General features: G+C 25.0%; 1 protein-coding gene across 1 annotated transcript; it reads left to right on the forward strand.

Annotated features, from left to right (window-relative positions):
* Positions 1 to 9,160: 9,160 nt before the first annotated feature.
* LOC130973128 (E3 ubiquitin-protein ligase BOI-like) lies at positions 9,161 to 10,772 on the forward strand. The gene is made up of 3 exons (XM_057897542.1): positions 9,161 to 9,381; positions 9,469 to 9,862; positions 10,051 to 10,772. Exons 1-3 carry the CDS (start codon positions 9,323 to 9,325, stop codon positions 10,642 to 10,644), a joined length of 1,047 nt encoding a protein of 348 aa, XP_057753525.1. The 5' UTR covers positions 9,161 to 9,322; the 3' UTR covers positions 10,645 to 10,772.
* Positions 10,773 to 20,279: the final 9,507 nt, after the last annotated feature.

The following is a 20,279-nucleotide window of genomic DNA, read 5'->3' on the forward strand; positions in this document are numbered from 1 at the left end:
GATGCTAGGACTGGTTGAGGAGACCCAAAGTGTATTCGTCAAGGATCGTAAAATATATGATGGGACATTTATAGCATGTGAAACTGTGTATTGGCTTAGATTAAGGAAAAAGAAACCAGCAATAATCAAGCTAGATTTTTAAAAGACATATGATAGAGTCAAGTGGAGTTTTGTGGACATTATTTTGCAGAAAATGAGGTTTTGACAAAGATGAAAAGAGTGGGTTATAGAGTGTGTTGGCACAACTTCTATGTCTGTATTGATAAATGGTTCACCAACAAAGCAGGTTATGATGAAAAGAGGTTTGAAACAAGGTGATCCACTATCTCCTTTTTTGTTTGTACTTGTTGTTGACGTCCTACATAGAATGGTCGGAGAGGCAGTTAGAAACATACGTATATCCCTTTTATTGATTAGGAGAGAAAATATAGAATTGTCGCACCTTCAATTCGCAGATGACACTATGTTGTTTTGTCTTCCAAAGGAGGAGTCTATTAAGAACTACAAGACACATCTATGTTGCTTTGAGTTGATGTCGTCGGGGCTAAGTATTAATTTTGACAAATTCAGTTTGATCCCAATCAATTGTGACCAACAGTGAGTGCGACGTATGTGCAACTTGTTGGAGTGGAAGAAAACTACTCTTCCAGTCAGATACCTTGAAATTCCTCTAGGAGCTAACCCAAAGTTGGTCAAGACTTGGAAGCCAATAATAGACAAAGTGAAAAAATTGGTGCTAATTAAAGCTGTTTTAAATAGTTTGCCGATATATTATTTAAGCTTATATAAGATGCGAAAGGCTGTTGCTGAGAAGTTGATTTCATTATAAAGAAATTTTTTTGTGGAGTAACAAGGATGGTAAGAATGGCATGGCTTTGGTTAGATAGAAAGTGGTTCAGGCTCTGAAAAAGCTAGGTGGTATAGGAGTCGGAGATGTGATGGTCCGTAATATAACACTTTTGTTTAAGTGGTGGTGGAGTTTTTCAAAAGAGGAATGTCCGTTGTGGAAAAAGGTGGTATGCTCTTATAATAATCTCAATCCTAACGAGCTATTATCCATCTAGGCATTACTTACTAGAGGAGGTCCATGAAAAGATGTATGTCAGATACATATTAAGGAGCAACATGTAAGAGACAAGATGATAAGTGGGTTATCCATAAAAGTCAGTGATGGTAGAAGAACTCAATCTTGGAAAGATGTCTGGCTATATTGTGGTCATCTAAAGAATAGGTTTTCAAGGTTGTTTTCGGTTTTAATCCAAAAAGAATCTGTCATAGAGGTCTGTGGGTTCTGCGATGGGTTAGAGTGGATTTGGAACTTCCAATCGAGGTGTGAGGTATTCCAATGGAAATTTGAACTTGTGAATCATTTACGTGACACGTTGAGGCTGGTCAAACTAACGGCTGACAGAGAAGATAGGCATGTGTAGAAATTTGATAGATATGATATTTTTTTTCACTAACTCATTTGTGCAGGTGTTGTAAGAGGAAACGCTCCCAGGGAACGTATCAAGTTATAGTTTCACCAAGACTATTTGAAAAAGCTTAGTTCCTTCAAAAGTGGAGCTGTTTGTTTAGTTTGACTTGATAGGTAGGGTGAATATAAAAGAAAGATTATGTCAACTTGGGATAGTTGATCATGAGGATAATATGTGTGCTCTATGTAATAAGGATGTTAAAATGTTCATCACTTATTTCTTGGATGTGAATTTACTTATCAGGTGTGGTGCGCATGGTTATCTCATTTTGACAAGAAATAGCCCTTTGCCGGTACTGTGAAAGAACATTTTTAAAGCTGGACAGGTACAACTATTAGGAAGGAGGAGCAAGAAATGGTTCATTTGGTTCTTTGTGATAGTTTAAAACGTTTGGATGGAAAAGAATAGGAAGCTATTTTAGAATAATAAAAAAAGGTGTAGAAGATATTATTAATATGTCTTTTCTTAGGTACTAGGAGGAAATTGTAAAAATTTTTTTTGTTATTGATGGCAATACTGAAAATGACAACAGGATATATTTTTGTTTTGTAAATTGTTAAGTGGTTATCATTAGTGTTGGTTTGTTTTTGTTTCATCACTCCAAATTTGTGTTGAACTCCTTTATTTAAAAAAATTAATTAATAAAAAAATAATATAATATACTTTTTTTTCTTTTGATATATAGGATTGGATCCAGATATGCAATACTAATATTATATATTTATTGTTATGTATAGGTGGATTGATTATGATAATTATAAGTCGGTGAATTCAATGGCGGGCTCAAAACATTTAGAAAAATATAATAAAATTTAGTATAGATATAATTTTTTTGTTTTTTACAATACTCAATAAGTTAAGAATTAATCTATCGTAAATTTAAATTCTATTTAAGAATATGTAATTGGCCAATAAATTATTATACATACAAAATAAAATTTAATATCCCAACACTTAATTAAACAAACGACTAAACTGATCAATCGATCAACCCAAATTAGTTTAGATATATTTAAAATTTTAAATAAAAATAATTATCTATATGTATTGACAAAAATTAAAAACATACACAAAATTACTTATTATAGTATTTATAATAATAAAAAGATAATTTCGCACATATGTTATAATATTTAAAATAATGAAAAATAATTTATAATATTTTTTTTTATTTTTAACATAACAAATATTATTTTTTATATATATTCTTAAATAATTATTATACTTTTTATTATCTCGTATTTAATTGTAAAGGTTATTTATTAATTATAATTTTTACAGTATAAATAAATTTTTTAACCAAAATAATTATTATAATTAAGATTATGTTAATGATGAATATTAATACATAGGTAATATATTTTTTATCTTAAATAACCCTTTTAAAAATCACTAATAATTTAAATTATATTTTATTAAAAAACTAAAGTTTAATTTAATTATCAACTAATTAACTAATATAATAAAATTAACTATTGCTATTTTTTAAGTTTATTTTTTATTTTTATACTAAATTAAATTTAGCAATATAATTATTATATATGCTAAGTTTAAGAAAATATTTTTTAATATAAAATATAAAAAAATTATTTATATTTTATTTTGAGGGCGAACAAAATATATAATAAAACATAAATATATATATACATCTATATATAAGTATTAATATTTTTTAATTTTGTGGGGTAGATGCCCCTTTTAATTTTATGTCTGTCTTTAGGCGAATTATAGATATTAATATCCGCAAAAAATTTAATTAAATACGATTCAAATATTCTGTCGTAAGTTGCGCAGATCGAATTTTTTTTATATATGTCTGTAAATTTTTAAATATTTTTAAAATTGTGAAGGAAAGAGCAACGAAATCTAAGAAATAAAATTTATAGAATAAAATATTTGGTGCAAAATAACAAATAACAATTTTAGATAAAAAAAAAAAGAATAAAAGAGTGTGGTCATGACAAATAATAATTTTAAGTGAAGTGAATGAGAAAGAACTAATATAAATGAATGGTGAATGAGGACTCTGATGAATGAGGTGAGACTAAAAAAATAAAATGATATATGTGGTTAATATGATAAAATTGTTTGGAAGCAAAATGAAGTTTGGCAAACATAATAATTAGAGTGCTCAATAATATATAAAAAACTTAATACATGTTTTTGTCATGTAATTTTAATTCTTATTTATATGAGGATCGGTTATTATATTTTGGTTGTTGGTTTTTTAAATAATTTTAGTGTGGTGTGTTTTTTGATTAATTTGTGATTTTTTTTATAATAATGCTGAAAAGTGATGATTCATAGGTCAAATCTTTTTTCTCCAGTTTTGGATTGAGTATTTACAAACGATTTAAAAAGAAAAACTGTGTTCTGATAAAGATTCATTCTTTTTTAATGGCTTAAAATGTCAAACTAATATTGTACACTTGTAAATTAATTTAGGTTGGTCGAAAAATTAGTTTACTTGTCTGCTTAAATAAGTATTGAGGTTTTGAATCCCGCATTATACATGCAGTAACCTTTTGACCAGCGATAAATCCTTAAATAGAGTTTAAATTCGCGACAAATTAGTTTTTAACCTTCTAACCTTTGAGAGAGTAAATCAAGTTTTATTTATTTGTCAGCAATTTAGTTTTGTAGCCCTAATTTTATTAATTTAATTCCCCAAGTTTAGGTTTTGATGATCTATGCCAAATATAATACCACTAAATGATAAAAAATTATAAATTTTATTGTTTAGCAGGTAGTAGTAGTAGCAGCAGCAGCTAATATAATTTTAGGCAATTGCTCAATAACCTTTATTATTTAGAGAGCAAATTATTTTTTTATAATGTGACATTGCATGAGACATCAAATTATATACACATTTAAGATATAAGATAATAATTAAGTAAAGAACAATTTTAGGTGATTCAATTCAAATAGAAAATAGTAGTTACTTTAAAATAAGTAATAATTACCTTAGTAATTGAAAATTACACACATTATATATATGACACATGAGAGGTAGCTAGCTAGTAGTTAGGGAGAAGATATTCCCACACTCTTTTATTTAATTTTTATGGTCTTTCCTTAAAAATACCATTTTTTTAAATGTAAACTCTACTAGATATAATTTTTTAATATATTTTCTATTTGCCGCTTTAATTTTTTTTTATATTATTGTGAAGTCATTGATTTACTATATTACTATACGAATATACATTTAATATTATTAGTAATAAAAATAATTTTGTAATGATTTAATTATTTCAACTTCTCAAGTAAAATATTAATTAATATTGTGTATTTATAAAACTAATTAAAGAATTTAATATATGCTACATGGTCAAATTATTTTGATAACTAAATTCAATTAAGTTGGGTCAATAACTTATTTGTAAAAAAATCAATTAGAAAAAAAAAGACGCATAAGAATAAAAAAATATTAATTAAATTTGATTACAAAAATCATTTGTTCAACTAAGAACATATTATGTAGAAAAATAATTTTTTTTGAAAACTAATAATAATTTGTTTTAAATATAATCTTTTGTATTAATTAGATTAAATATAAATTTAATTAGTATATTTTGTATTAATATTCAAACAATAATTTACAACATTATATATATTGTTTACTGTTTTTATAATAGTACAAACTACAAAATCCACCTTTTGGTCTATGAAAGATTTGTTACCAATTTAGTTGAGTCGACTAAATCTTAATGATCTTATTAAATTTAAGTTTTGAATAATCCAATCTTTCAATCTGCTAATGGAGTAATTGTTATATATATTCTTAAAGTATCAATGTTAAGAGATAATAACTAAATTCTAAAGTTTCACAATCATACATACTTATTTAGAAGTTATAAATTCGAATCTCATTCTTAACTTAATATATATATATATATATATATATATATATATATATATATAAATAATACAAGAAATAGATTTATTATTTAAAGAATTGCTTATGCAATTTTAGGTATAGGATTCTAAAATTAACTTAGATATTGCAAATAAAGATGATCAAGTTCTGCTTATCACATCTAATTTAAGTGTTTTAATTAGTGACCAACACAACAATAATCCAATTATGCAAAGCTCTAATGTTTGAATATATGAATCTTAAATTAAATTATTTGGTCAAAGATATGTAATATTCATTTAGTATGCTCTAGCTATACATTCTTTCTTTTTCTTTTGTCGCGAATAAAATTTATTTAAAAAATTATAAATGAATATATAAAGACTAAAGAGTAATTTAAATATAATTTTAAAATTTTAATATTACATATATACAGAAAATTAGCCACGTATTAATTTAGATATTTTTTAAAAGTTTAGTTAATATATATGTATTTTTAAAAAATATATTATTATTAGTAGAAATTTTATTTTTTATTAAATATAAAATAAATATATTAAAATTTTATATTTTTATATTTTCAATTAAAATTTTCTCAATTTATAGTTTTAATATGTATTTTTAGGATATATAATAGATAAATCTTTCTTTTAATACTTAGTCAACAAAAGTATTTCTATACTAAATTTTAAGAATTTTAATTTTGACGCACTAATAGTATAAAATTTTTTACATATTTAAATTATATTCATTTTTTTGGTTGATCATTTATATTGTCAATATAAAAATATTTTTTTTGTGGTATGATATTACACAATTAAATTTATGTATAAAACTATTTTACACTTTCAGTACATTAAAATTAAATTCAAATTTTAAACTCTACATTTTAAATATTAAATTTTAATAATATAAAAATAAAATATTAATTCAAAATATTGACTAATATTAATAAAAAATATTAATCTTTAATTTTTTAAAAAAAAATAGAATTAACAAATAAAAGTAAAAGTTGTTTATCCCAAAAAAGTTATTAACACTTATTTTAAAATTTAGACATATTAATTGCAAATTAAAGTAACGCAAGAGCACATTTAATTTGTCAAATTTAATTGACCGTATTACGAACGAGTAACTTCTTATTTATGTCTTAATTAAAAAAAAACATTTTCATTTATGTTTGACAACAGATCAAATTAATATATCACATATATTTTTTTTATTTTTTATCTGCGGGTTTGAATTGAAAATGTACACATATTTCGTTCCATTTTCAAATTTTATTTCACAATAACGTAACATTTGTGGTAAATATATTTAACTATTCAAGAACGTTGATTACAACATATATAAGAGCAGAATCTATTACTAATTTACATGATAACATGAAAAGAAAGATTTGTTGATGATAAAAATTTATAGAAATTACATCTTATTAATTTCTTAAATTATATCTTGTTGGATAGATACTGGAGATGGCAGTAGATATTCAAATTCACGATATTTATGTAAAAATAATTCATTAAATACAGAAATTTTTTTTTTATCCGTGGAGATGTGGTGATTGGATAAAAGTCTATCAGCGGATAAATATTAGATTGGGATAGTATTATGGTACCTAAATCGTGGAAACAACCGAGGCAAGAAATATTTAAGTTAATTTATATTTATTATAATAAAAATATTATTTATACACTAAAATGTCACTATTTAATATATTTATGTATATATATATATATAATTTAATTTATTTTTATTATGTATTTATATTTTAATATATATTTTATATTAATAACTGATTTTAATGATTAATTTTAATATACACGTAACATCATTATTACTATAATTGCTTAAAAACAAAATCTCAAAAGTGTGTAATTATATCTTATAATTTATTCTTATTTTCTACTATATTTATAAAACTTCTCCCAAAGACCAAAATTAATTGTGCTCGTAATATTAAGATACTTATTTTCATTTTCAAACTATAAAAAAATATAATCCAAATATTTCCTATTTTACTGCCTCACAAAATCACTACTCAAATCCTATTGCATAATAATAATAATAATAATAATAATAATAATAATAATAATAATTTTTTATTATTATTATTATTATTATTATTATTATTATTATTATTATTATTATTATTAGTTTTATTATATATTTAAATATTTTTGTTAATTAAATTCAATCAAATTAGCTTAAAGTCAACAAAAATTATTCATATAAATCTGTGTGAATCACATACTTAATTCTTCTTCTTTTTTCATATTTTTTTTTGCATTATTTTCGTTCGTCTTCCTTTTTCTATTGATATTGTTGTTACTGCATATTTTTTCTATTTCTTTTTTTCTTTCTTTTCCTCATATATTATTACAGTTTTTTTTTGTTTTTTTATTATTTTTGTTCTTTTTTTTGTTATTTTCATTTCTTTTTTTAAGGACGTTACTTCTTATATTAGACTTAAATAAACATATATGTATTATATTACAATCTTATTTAGTTAATAAATGTAGATTTATACTTATTAGGTTGAATTTTGTTAAAAACAAAAATAGTACACGAATTTATTTAAAGTGACACCAGAATTTAAATACAATAATATAAAATGTAAAAAGTAAATTACATACTAAAAGATCACATTGATTCTATAAAATAAAATAAGATAGGATTGAAATTACTTAAAATTGACACCAAAAATTCAGTAACACGACACAAAAAATATTAATTCTTTCTAAAAAAATTACACAATTCAATGAATTGAATACTTATCTCATATATAAAACAACACATAAAATTCTAAAAAATAATATCGAAATATTTTTACTCTAACATCGACATTTATAACTAAATGATGTGATAGAATTAAGAATTTATTTTATAAATATTTGAGTTGCAGATTTACAAATTTTAATTAAAAAAATAAGTAAAAAAATATGCAGATAATGTAACGAAATTTAGCAAAATAAATGCAAAAATTCAATAGATAATGAACAATAACATTTACGTATAAGAAAAAGACGATATACTTAACTAATATATAAAATAACATATAAATTTTTAAAAAATAATACCAAAATATTTTTATTTTAATACTAAAATTTCCAATTAAATGATACGATATTATTTCATTTACTTTTCATTATATTATTTTTTCCTTGTTAAGTATTTTGTGATGATAAATTAACGTGGAATAAAATTACTCTCTCTTCATGACGATAAGATTGTGCATCCAGATTTGCTCCTAATGCAAAAAGGCAATAAAAACACGAGATTAGTGTGAGGAAGCTGTCAAAACAAAAATGGGAAATAAATAAATGGTAATTTTTCTTACCCTTTTTCTTAGTTACGAATACCCGGAAGAATTATATATTATGCAATAGCATTCTTAATTTGGTGTCTATATGATGCACATTCATTGATCTGCTCCATTATAAAAAAGAACACAATAAAAAAAGTATAAAGTAAAAAGAAAAAGAATAAATGGCCGAGAGTCTCAAACGAGCAAAATTGGAAGAAACGTCATTGAGAATCCCATCTCATATGAAAACCAAAATCTGACAAAACCCATGTTTACTTTTCTCAAATTTGGGTAATTGAATTAAATTTTTTCAATAAAAATTGAATGCCTTGACAAAAGAATTGAATTAATATAAATATAGATTTGATTAAAATAAAAAAAGTCCATATTTTTGATATCCTATAATCCTCCATAAAATTATGCTGAAAACTTTCCTGTCTAGAAGAGTTGCGTTTGACTTTGTGCCTCTCTTTATAACGCCCACACATAAACACAAAAAGCCAAAAAAGAGCCAAAGATAAAACCTTGAAATCATCTCACCCACTCTCTCTATCTCTCATTCATTCATTCATTCATTCTTACATTTCTAAGCCCACATCTATTGCATGCTCTTTGCTTCATCCCCTTCTTATTCTTCTCCTTCAAACCACCACCACAACAACATCAATCACCATAACTATGGCTGTTGATGCCACTTACATGAATAATCTCTTGCCTTCTCAGTTACTTGTTAACAGGTAGATTCATTTTTTTTATTATTGATTTTTTTTCCCACTTATTTTAGACTGTGTTACAAATTATGCTGATATTTAAATTTTTTACAGGGAAATAATCAGACCTAATATTCAACAACAGCAGCAGAACCAGGTCTTGAATAATAATTCAGCTATGTACAATAATGCTCCTCAGATGAATTCAGCTTTGGTTCCAAGCAACAATCAACAACAATCTGTGATGCAATTCTTCTACCAATCCAACAACAATGTCTGCGATCCAAATAACAAAACAGATAGTGGCCTCACTTTCCATCAAAACAATAACAACATGGTTTCTCTCCAAAGGAAGCGTTCCAGAGACTTATTCATATCCGAATTATTCACAGAACAACAACACAAGAAACAACAACAACAACAACCACCACCCTTCATCAACCAAGATGTTCTCTTCCAATTTCAGAACCAAACTCAATCCGAAATCGACCGTGTACTCGCCCATCATGTATGTAATTAAATTCTCTTTTTTGAAACTTCCCATGAACACCCTTTTGGAAAAGGAAACTGTTGACGTCTCTAACTCTTTAAGGGGTCATAAATTTTCAAACTTTTCTTCAAAAAAATCACGGGTTTAATTTTCTCTCTTCTGGGTCGTCATTAATTAATGTTTTTTTTTTTTTTTTGGTTGTGCAGACAGAGAAGGTGAGAATGGAGATGGAAGAACAGAAGATTCGGCAATCTCGGCTTATCCTAAGCCTGTTACAAGAAACAATGGCGAAGAAGCTGAAAGAAAAAGACGAAGAGATTCAGAGAATGGAGAAACTGAACATGGCGCTTCAAGAGAGAGTTAAGAGCCTCTGCGTAGAGAACCAAGTATGGAAGGAACTCGCTCACACAAACGAGACAACAGCCAATTATCTCCGAACAAACCTCGAACAGATCCTCGCACATGTCGGCACCGGCGCCGGCACCGACGACCACCGTCACGGCGGCGCCGATGACGACGCAGAGTCATGCTGTGGGAGCAATGATGATATTCTTAACAAGAACGAAAAAAAGTGTGGTTCGGCGGAGGAGGAGACGGCGGCGACGGCGGCGGTTGGCGGCGGCGGAGGAGGAGGAGAAGGGGTTAGTAGGATGTGTAAGAGTTGTGGGGTTCGAGAATCAATAGTGCTGTTACTGCCATGTAGGCATTTGTGTCTTTGCACAATGTGTGGGTCCAGTGTTCGGAATTGCCCTGTTTGTGACTCTGGCATGGATGCTAGTGTTCATGTTAATCTCTCTTAGATTTTCTTAATCTTGTTTTTATTACATTCAAATTAGGATTAGATAGTTTAAAACTAGACATCAATAGTTTTTTTTTTTTTTTTTGTGGGGTTAATAGACAGTTTTAGAGAAGTAAATCAAGGAAAAATGAAAATATATAAAAAAAATAAATCTAAAATTCTTTTGTTTGTATATATATCTCCTCCCTCTCTTTTTTTTTTTTTAATATAATGTGGGGTGTTGAATGTTGATGCCATGCGCGGAAAAAACATTTGCTAAGGAGAGAAAAGGTAAGTTATAGTATTTTTCACAAAATATTATCTATGCTGAAATGAAATTAAATAGTAAATATTTAATATTCAGTTATAATTATGTGTATTCAACTTCAATTCTGCAAACATACTAGATGAATATTATTAGCGGTGAAGCTCTAGGTGATAGGGTAAATTTTGTTTTGTTGTGGTAATTTTTTTTTTGTAATTTAAAAGTTTAAGTAAATCCAATATTAACGTGTGTCTGTTAATTCTAAATTGTTTACTATAGTATTTATTGAATTTAATTATTCTGTGTTTTGATAACATATTTTAATAGTATATTATTTTAATAGTATAATAATAATTATTTTTAATTTTCATATTCAATATATTTTTAATGTAAACAATGAATAAAATATTTTTGTGGAATATGTCTTTAGAATATATGTTAGTAAGAATTTTTTTTTTGTGTTGGAATCACTATGATAATATTTGATAACTCTTAAGCAACATTTTAGGAGAAAAAATAGTGCTATTAATTGTTTTGTCTTTTGCAAAATTTTATGGAATTTTATAAAATTGATGTATTGAATTTAACAAAATTCTGAATTATAATTGTAATATATGTATATAGGAATGTGTGTTAAGATGAAGAAAAACAGGAGGAAAACAACTCTTAAACAGTGAATGGTGGTTGGAAAAATAAAAATAAGAAGAAAATTTCTAAGTATTTAGTATTGAAAATTTGAAATAAGAAACAAAGTGATTTAGTTGTTAACGATTGGCGGTGTTGGGAATCAAGATGCATGAATGAATGAAAAGAGTAAAGACATTGAACTTATTATTCAATGGCTGCTATATGCTGGATTTTTTATGTGAATATGGCCATCCATAATAATAAGTAGGAGTGGTCACCATGGATGGGTTTGATACTTAGATATTAGGGATTTAGGATTTTTGATTGGGTGAGTTTTTAATAAAATAATTTTTAATTATTTTTTTTAAAATATAAATTATAATTTTTAAAAATAAAAAAATATTTTTTATTTTTTATTAATTTAATAATATCCAAATCAACACTTAATTTGTGATGAGTTTATTAGACAATTACTTATCACTTTGTGAGTTACAAAAAACATAATATTTAAATATTAAAATGGAGTATGAATAAAAACGTATATGAAAACGCCTCTGATGACTACTTTCCTTTGAAATTTTGGAGTGACTCAAAAAAGTCTTAAAAGTTGAGACATACCTAAAATCCTGATTTATAAAGTGATGATATAATAAAGCCAACACAGTGAAAAAGATAAGTTCCTGTTGGTTGTGGAGGCTAGCGAGTATGCCATCATACCATAAGCAATTTCCCACAGGGATAAATTAAATTAAATTAAATTAAATTAAATATGATTTCACTTTTTTTATTTGGCCATGTCAAATCGGCATCATTGTTTCTTGTACCACAGACCCTGCACCATTCTAGGAATGCGATGCTTCCTGCCCTCTTGCTTAACCTTACTTTTTTGTTTGCTTTTATCTCTCAATTTTTTTTTGTTTTTATTCTTATTACCGACTACTCCTTTTAATTACCACTTCCTTTTTCCTTTCTATAATTCTCTTGTCTTGTCCCCACCCCAAAAGTTGTGCATTGCTTGCACCACCATGCCAATAATAACAATCTTTTATTTTATTCTCCCATTACATGTTTTTTCAATGCATAATTGGCCCTTATTGAGGGTTAAATTAATTGATTGTTTAATTACGCGGTATAATTACATTTTTATATATACTCTATAGCATATTAATTAGCATTCCTTTAATTCTTTTATGAGAAATTTTGTACGCTAATAATTTTTAATATTTTTAATTAATATAAATATTAAATTATTTTTAATAAATAAATTTTATTAATTTATGTGTGTAAATTATAAAAAATATAAATAAAAATTATATATTTTTTATTTTTTGTGTACAAAAAAATTATGAGAAAAATTTTTAAAAAGTTTCTGATAATTATCTCGAAAGAAAACGAGGTCTTTGACAAAAAAATATCCAACTCGGCTCCTAAACTTTACTTTTATGGGACTGATTACTTCCTGTGCCAAAAAAGTCAATATTATTTTTTTGCACAGGACTAATCAATCCCAAAAAAATGACCAAAAATCGGATTGAGTATTTTTTTTGTCAAGAATCTCCTAGTCCTTTCGAGATAATTTTCAGAGACCAAATTAAGTATTCACTCAATATTTATAACTATAAATACAAATTATTGCTGACTAATTAAATACTGATAAAAAAAATAATATTTGTTAATAATATAATATTATTTTTTTATAGGTTAAATGAATATATGTTGAATATAATTAATATAATATCTATTGGTTAATTATTATTGATTATGCTAATTTATTTTAAAATGAATAATAATTAAGAATAAAGTAAAGATTATTTTATTATATTTGAATTTTTTAAAAAGTCGTCAAACATAACCAATAATAATTTGGCAAAATCTTTATTGCAGATTTATATACTACTTTTGTGTGTTGGGCATTGATGATCGAATCTATTACTAGCTTATATAGAAAGATATATTGGTGGATAGATCCAAAAAACATTTTACTATATCAGGATTGAAATAGAAAAATATTTTAATTCAAAAAATAGTTCTCTTTTTGCGCAACGTGTTTGACATCTTAATTAGTCATACATGCAATATTTTCTAAAAATCTTGAACTGTTAATAAGTTTCTTTATTTGTAACAAAAATTTATTACCTTGTAATTAATACCAAGTTATTGACTAAAATAAATAAGACGAATTTATTGACTAGAAAATGACTTCATGATTAAAAAAATTCATTAATGAATTTTTTAAAAATTACTACTGCTTTATACAATCATATTAGTATTTATTAGGAAATAATTAAAAATACATGTTGAATTTTCTAAAATAATCATCTAGAATACACTATTATTATATTATTTATAAACTATATTGATTAATAATTTTTCTAAGTATAGTTATTAAAAAATTATGATAAGCCTAAGAGATTTGATACTATATATATGTAATAATACGTAGAGGAAAAGATATATAATTAAATGCGAAAACATATTGGGTCAAACAATAATGAAGATAAGAATGAAAATTCATATATATACAAATAAACTAATTAATTTTATGGATATATTTAATTTTTCAAAATATTAAATTAATCTTACTAAATATAAATTAAATTATAGCAAATTAGATGCGTACACACAACATAGACATACCAAATTAAATTTGTTTTGGCTTTTCATAAATTTCTTAACTAATACATATTATTTAACTAAAATGACTCTTGAAAATATTTTGTAAGTCAAATAGAAGTTTATTATTTGCCATTATTTTTAAATATTATTATTAATTTAGCTTTTATATATCAATGGTGTCATTTCAAACTATAAACAGCAATAAAATGCAAGCGCACTCCATTTTTGACAAGATATTTTTCCTTTTGTTTTTTATTTTATTTCCCTGAATAAGAATAAAATAGCCTTTGATACTGATACCATTCCCACTAGCTAGCTTATCTTTTATTTTGTCAAAACTTTTATTATTGCTGTTACTATTATTATTTAAAAATAATTTTATACGTATATTTAATTACATAATATTTATATCAATAAAAAAATTATTTTTTATATTAATTATGTAAATAATTCTCTTAAAAATAAAATAAAATAAAATAATTATATAAAATATTTTATATTATTAAAGTATTAAAATTAAATTATTATTCTTGTATGTGGGTTGAGTGACCCACATAAATAATTATTTGATAATCCAAAGAGGCACATAGAGAGACATCTTTTTCAGTCTTTTCCTAACTTTATCTTTTATCTTTTCCCAATAACACAAAATCTTGTCTTGTGACTTGTCTGTCACAAAAAAGAAAAAGGAAAGTATAATTTTAGCTGTACTTCTCTTCTTATTTTGGGATGGAATGATTGAAATCTTCACATATCCTCTCCTCATTCTAACCCTTTTCTTCTTTTCTGTTCAATTCAATTACTTTTAATTTTATTTTTTTTTTTCCTTTTCATCCCAAGTCCACCACCATCTTTATGCTTTTAGAATGAAACCTATTCTTGTGCAATAAATAAAGGACTGTTATTATTCATGAATAATCCTCCAATAATTCATTGAGATAGATTCCTATTCAATCTTCTCAATAAGTGCTAAATCTTAAGGATTCAATATTTTATTTAGCAGCCACAAAACATTGTTTATAGGTGTTAATAAGGAGAAGGATATATAGAAGTTAGGTGGGATTCAAATCAGGCTTTATTAAGGTGTAGATTGTGAAGTGCATGTGTCAATAAAAGGAGGGATTATTTTAATTTTATATATAAATTTTTATTATTAATTTAAATATTTTTAAAAAATTAATTTTATAACAAGGTGAATATATAATTGGAGTCAACACAAAGATAAAATTAATGATTAAATCATCATCTTAAATGCCTAATAAATAAGAAAATGAATATTGTTATTCTAGCATTGTCAATAAACTTTTAATTTAAAAAATATTTAATTGTAATATTGTATTTATTTATTATCACAATTAAATTAAAATAGTTAGGATTGAAATAATTAATATCACATTGATATTAAAATTAATAATTATTTTAAAATATTAACAACATCATGACATATAAAGTGCGGTTTAGAATTCAATAAATACTCACTACAATAGAAATGGTAATTTGCGACGATTTATTTAAAAATTTGCGACAGTTTTAAACCCATATATTATTACATATTTATGATATAATATAACATAAATTAAAAAAAAAGTCGAATAATTAGAACAAACAATGCAAGAATTTTATCAAAAAATTTCTCTCAACGGGTAAAAAATAAATAAATAAAATGAAAAAGTTTCTCCTAAACTGCAAAAAAAATTAACAATTTACAAGAAGTTTTAAACCCATATTTTTCACATTTCATTTACGGTACATTACACAAAAATTATATAAAACCATATAAAAATTAAATTAACTATATTTAATCCATTGATTCAGATTATTCCAATATATGAATAAATTTTAGGCTCCACTAGTTGTAAAGATACCGTAATAGTTATATAGAGGCTTAAAATTGACAATACAATAATAATTGGCGTTATAGTGAAAACTGAAAAGACGTTTTTTCCCAATAAAGAGATGGTATATTTGTCAACTTTGTATGCATTGCTAGATAGGATGCTTCCAATTAGGTGTTAGGGAAAATTATTGCTCATGCCACTATTGTTTAGTAGTGTGTGTCCAATCCAATAATATAATTTAAATTAAATGTAGTATAGTAGGGTAAAGAGGCACATTTATCTATCTATCTATAGATAGTGTTGTTGGGCATTAACGTCAGCATGTGCCATGTAGTTGAACACCACTGACACATCAGAATCACATTTCACACACTCTCACTAACACTGACAACAATTTCATCACTCCCACTATTATTTGATACCCTACTATTATTTATTTATTTATTTATTTATTATTACGTACTCCTCTTATTTTAAAACACCACACACACTCCAATTCTGCGACAAACTACGCTACAAAACAGCATCACATTCACATACATCATAATTGATCAGAGAGAAGAATTGTGTTAATCCAATAATTAATTAAATAATACTAGAAAATTAATAAAACAACGGAATCTGAATGCATGCCCGGATTCATAGAACAAGCTACATACAATGAATCTAAGAAGAAGCCTTATCATGATTCAATCTTGAGAAAATGTTAAAGAAAAAATTCACTACTTTACATAAAATTATTAACCATGAAAGGTGCTTTTCTACAATTTTGCATGCATGATTTGCATTCTAGTGGTAGCCATAAATTATTATAGGGTACTAATAATAATGTTTAGCATTATTATGATTTGATTTGATGTGTGCTTAGCATAATTTTGGGAGTTAGAGCGATTAGTTGAACATATACTACATGTGGCAACTGGCAAGGCCTCGTACGTAATAATAATAATAATAATAATAATAATAATAATAATAATAATAATAATAATAAGGTAGAGTCTATAACGATTATTATTATTATTATATAATTTTAAAAAGATATTAAATGAATAAATTATTTTTATAATTAAATTTAATAAATTTTTCTTCTTCTTATACAATTTGTTTTTTTCTTTCTCTATCTTTCTTCAACTAAAATTTTTTATGATTGTTCCTTAAACTATTAAACTAACTAAATTTAATTTGATTATCAAAATAATTTGATCGTATATTATTATTCTTTCATTAACATTTAAAAATATTATTTAAATTAAAGTAATATTTTATATATTTAAAATATTTTTTAAAATAAAAATAAAAATAAAAAGTATTATGAAAATATAAAATATAAAATTATTAATTTTAATAATATTTTTTAAGTGTTGTCAAAGTTATATGGAACCGTATTAATATCTTTCATGTCATATATCTTAATAATAATAATAATAATAATAATAATAATAATAATAATAATAATAATGCAGTTCTTTTGAGGATAGATAAGGATTGGGTTCAATTTACCATCTTAGGTATTAAAATCTTAGATGATTATTATATAAGTAATTAATAAGAGAGATATGCACGGCGCACATGTTGAACATTCACCTAAATATCATTTTCAAGTCAGAAAAAGCTCTTATTGTTATTAATTGAAATTTTGTTACTTTACACAATTGCAGACTCTATAAATAAACCTACATTAATTGCTAAGTATGCTCCCAACAAGAAAAGTGGATGCAAAATAAGTAATAGTATTAAATAACTATACTGCTATACACCAAAAATTAACTAATAAATCAATTATTTATATAAATTAAAATACATATAAAAATATAAAATAAATTAAATAATATATATTTAAATATAAATATATAGTGATTAATTTAGAGTTATTTTTAGTGTGTAAGTAACATCTTGTATTAAATAATTGAAGGCTAAAGCACACATTAATCAAGTACATAAAAATAAAAAGTGAGCACTAAAATCTTTGGGGTGGACCAATATATGCCATCCTATAATAAATAGCTTTGTCCTTAATTGGTGACACTCTGCTAAACATGGTATAGTGTCATCTAACCACCGCTGACCAAATGAAGAGGTGGGACCCATTTTGGAGAAAAGCAAAAAAAAAAAAAAAGGATCTGAGAGGGTTTAATGAAGTAGTTGGGCTTTGTGATACGAGGTCGGGCCCAAAATCTATCTGATGTATCCATTGTTTCAAAAGTGTCGTTATCGACCATGACCCAAAAACAATATATGCCATATTGCCATTTATGACTACAATTTCGTTACATTATCAACGAGAGTCTAATTAAATTAACAGCAAATTAATAAATATTTTTAAATTTTATATTAATTAATTATTATTAATTAGTAATTATTTAATTTTTTAAAATTGATTCGTCTTGAATTGTTTACTTATATTTTTTTCATTATTAACAATAATAATAATAAAAGGTAATTATAGGCGCTTTTTTTCTATATATGAAAGTAAAAGTAGTAGTATATTTTAACATTGTAATTTTTGATATTTTTTAAAAGTGTGAAAGATACATAAATAGGAGGGTTCAATTTTTATATTTTAAATTTTTCATTTTTTTAACAAAAATTTCTCGGTCCGATTTCTATACTCTCACAAATCTTTCGGTCCGATTTCTGTATCTTCACAAATCGAACGGTCCGATTTCTATACTTCTCATAAATCGAATAGTCCAATTTTTGTTTATCTAATTAAACGATTCTACGTTTAAAAATAATATCCTATCAACCCACATTTTAAAAAAATACCGTTGCTACTCCAATATCAAAAACAAAATCTGGTAATTATACTACTGGTGAGTGTTGACCAGAAGAAACTGTTATTCATAGCAGTGTAGTACACTGTTGACCGAAAAGTAAAATTATTTCAGAAAAAAATATATATTATACTGCTGATTAAAATGCAAATGAATTCACTTGGTCGTCCTTTTTTGTTTCAAAAACAAATGTCAAATATTGTCATTATTTAAGTTCCTTAATTAAGAAGTATTATTTATTTGATGAATACTGAGGCATATACAATATAATTATTCATGTGTTTTTTGTTAAAATTTTTATTTATTGTAATTAATGACTTTAAACGTAAATTGGATACTCATTCAACTACTATCAACCTCTTTTCTCTATGTATCGATATGATTTCAATTTTAATTTTATGTATGAAAAAAAGGAGCAATTTTTTATAATTTTTTTGCTTTATCATTAACATGAGATGAATTTAAATTTGGTTCATCATAAATATTTATTTACGGGAAATTTCGCACTGTGAATTGAATTGAATATGTAGCAACAAGTTAATTAATGATTTAAAAAAGAAAATGCAGAAATTATATTCGGGCATGATTGAAAAATAACGTGATTGAATAATTGAGCATAGTGGGTGGAATGGAGCCAGTAGTCCTATTTTTTTGGTTTACTATTCACACGTGCCCTATTCAATGTTTATGTGTGTGTACTAGTAACTGCAAACTTTTCAAGTAACTTACAATTTCTCGAAAACATTATTGGAAACAAAGAATTAAATATACACCAGTGCATTATTAATTAAATAAAACGAAAATAATAGCATGGTGGGGTGTTATTGAATTGAATGCACCAACTCATGATGCTTATTATGAAAAAAAAGAGGGTGGGAATTGAATAGTGAGAAAGTAACGTGAAATGGCAACATCTGAGGACCACGCATGGCATTGGAAGTTGGAACAGTGCATGCATGGACCAGAAAGGCAGAAACAACCAACAAAAAAAAACAAAAACAAAAATAATAATAATAATAAAAGGAAAGTGAAGATTATTGATTATATATAGCCCTAGCACAAAGGGTACCTTGGTATAGTAGATTGTGTCAGTGGGTTATCAAAGTAGTTAAGTTCGGGTAATTTAAAAAAAAAAAAAAATTCACATCGCTAAAGTCTATGCCATGTGCAAGTGTCACACCCTCATATATTATATTGTTGCACAAATAAAAAATTGAGTAAAATATATTTTTTAATTTTTAAAAATATTTTTAATATTTAATTTTTTATTTTAAATATATTTTAATTATACCTCTTAATTAAAATTAATATTATCAACAAACATATTATTGATGTAATAACTATGGTATAATAATCTTTAACCGAAATATTAGTGACACATTAATAATAGAATTATCACATTTTATGTTACTAACTCGAGGTTATAATTAAATTTAGAAGTATGATTATTCTTCAAATAATATTTTATGAAAATGTTATAAAATAATACATATTGATCTGTACGTTATAACTCTTCCAGCTCAACAAAAAATCGTAC

Source organism: Arachis stenosperma, chromosome 4, assembly GCF_014773155.1.
Source record: "Arachis stenosperma cultivar V10309 chromosome 4, arast.V10309.gnm1.PFL2, whole genome shotgun sequence".
NCBI classification, from domain to species: Eukaryota; Viridiplantae; Streptophyta; class Magnoliopsida; order Fabales; family Fabaceae; genus Arachis; species Arachis stenosperma.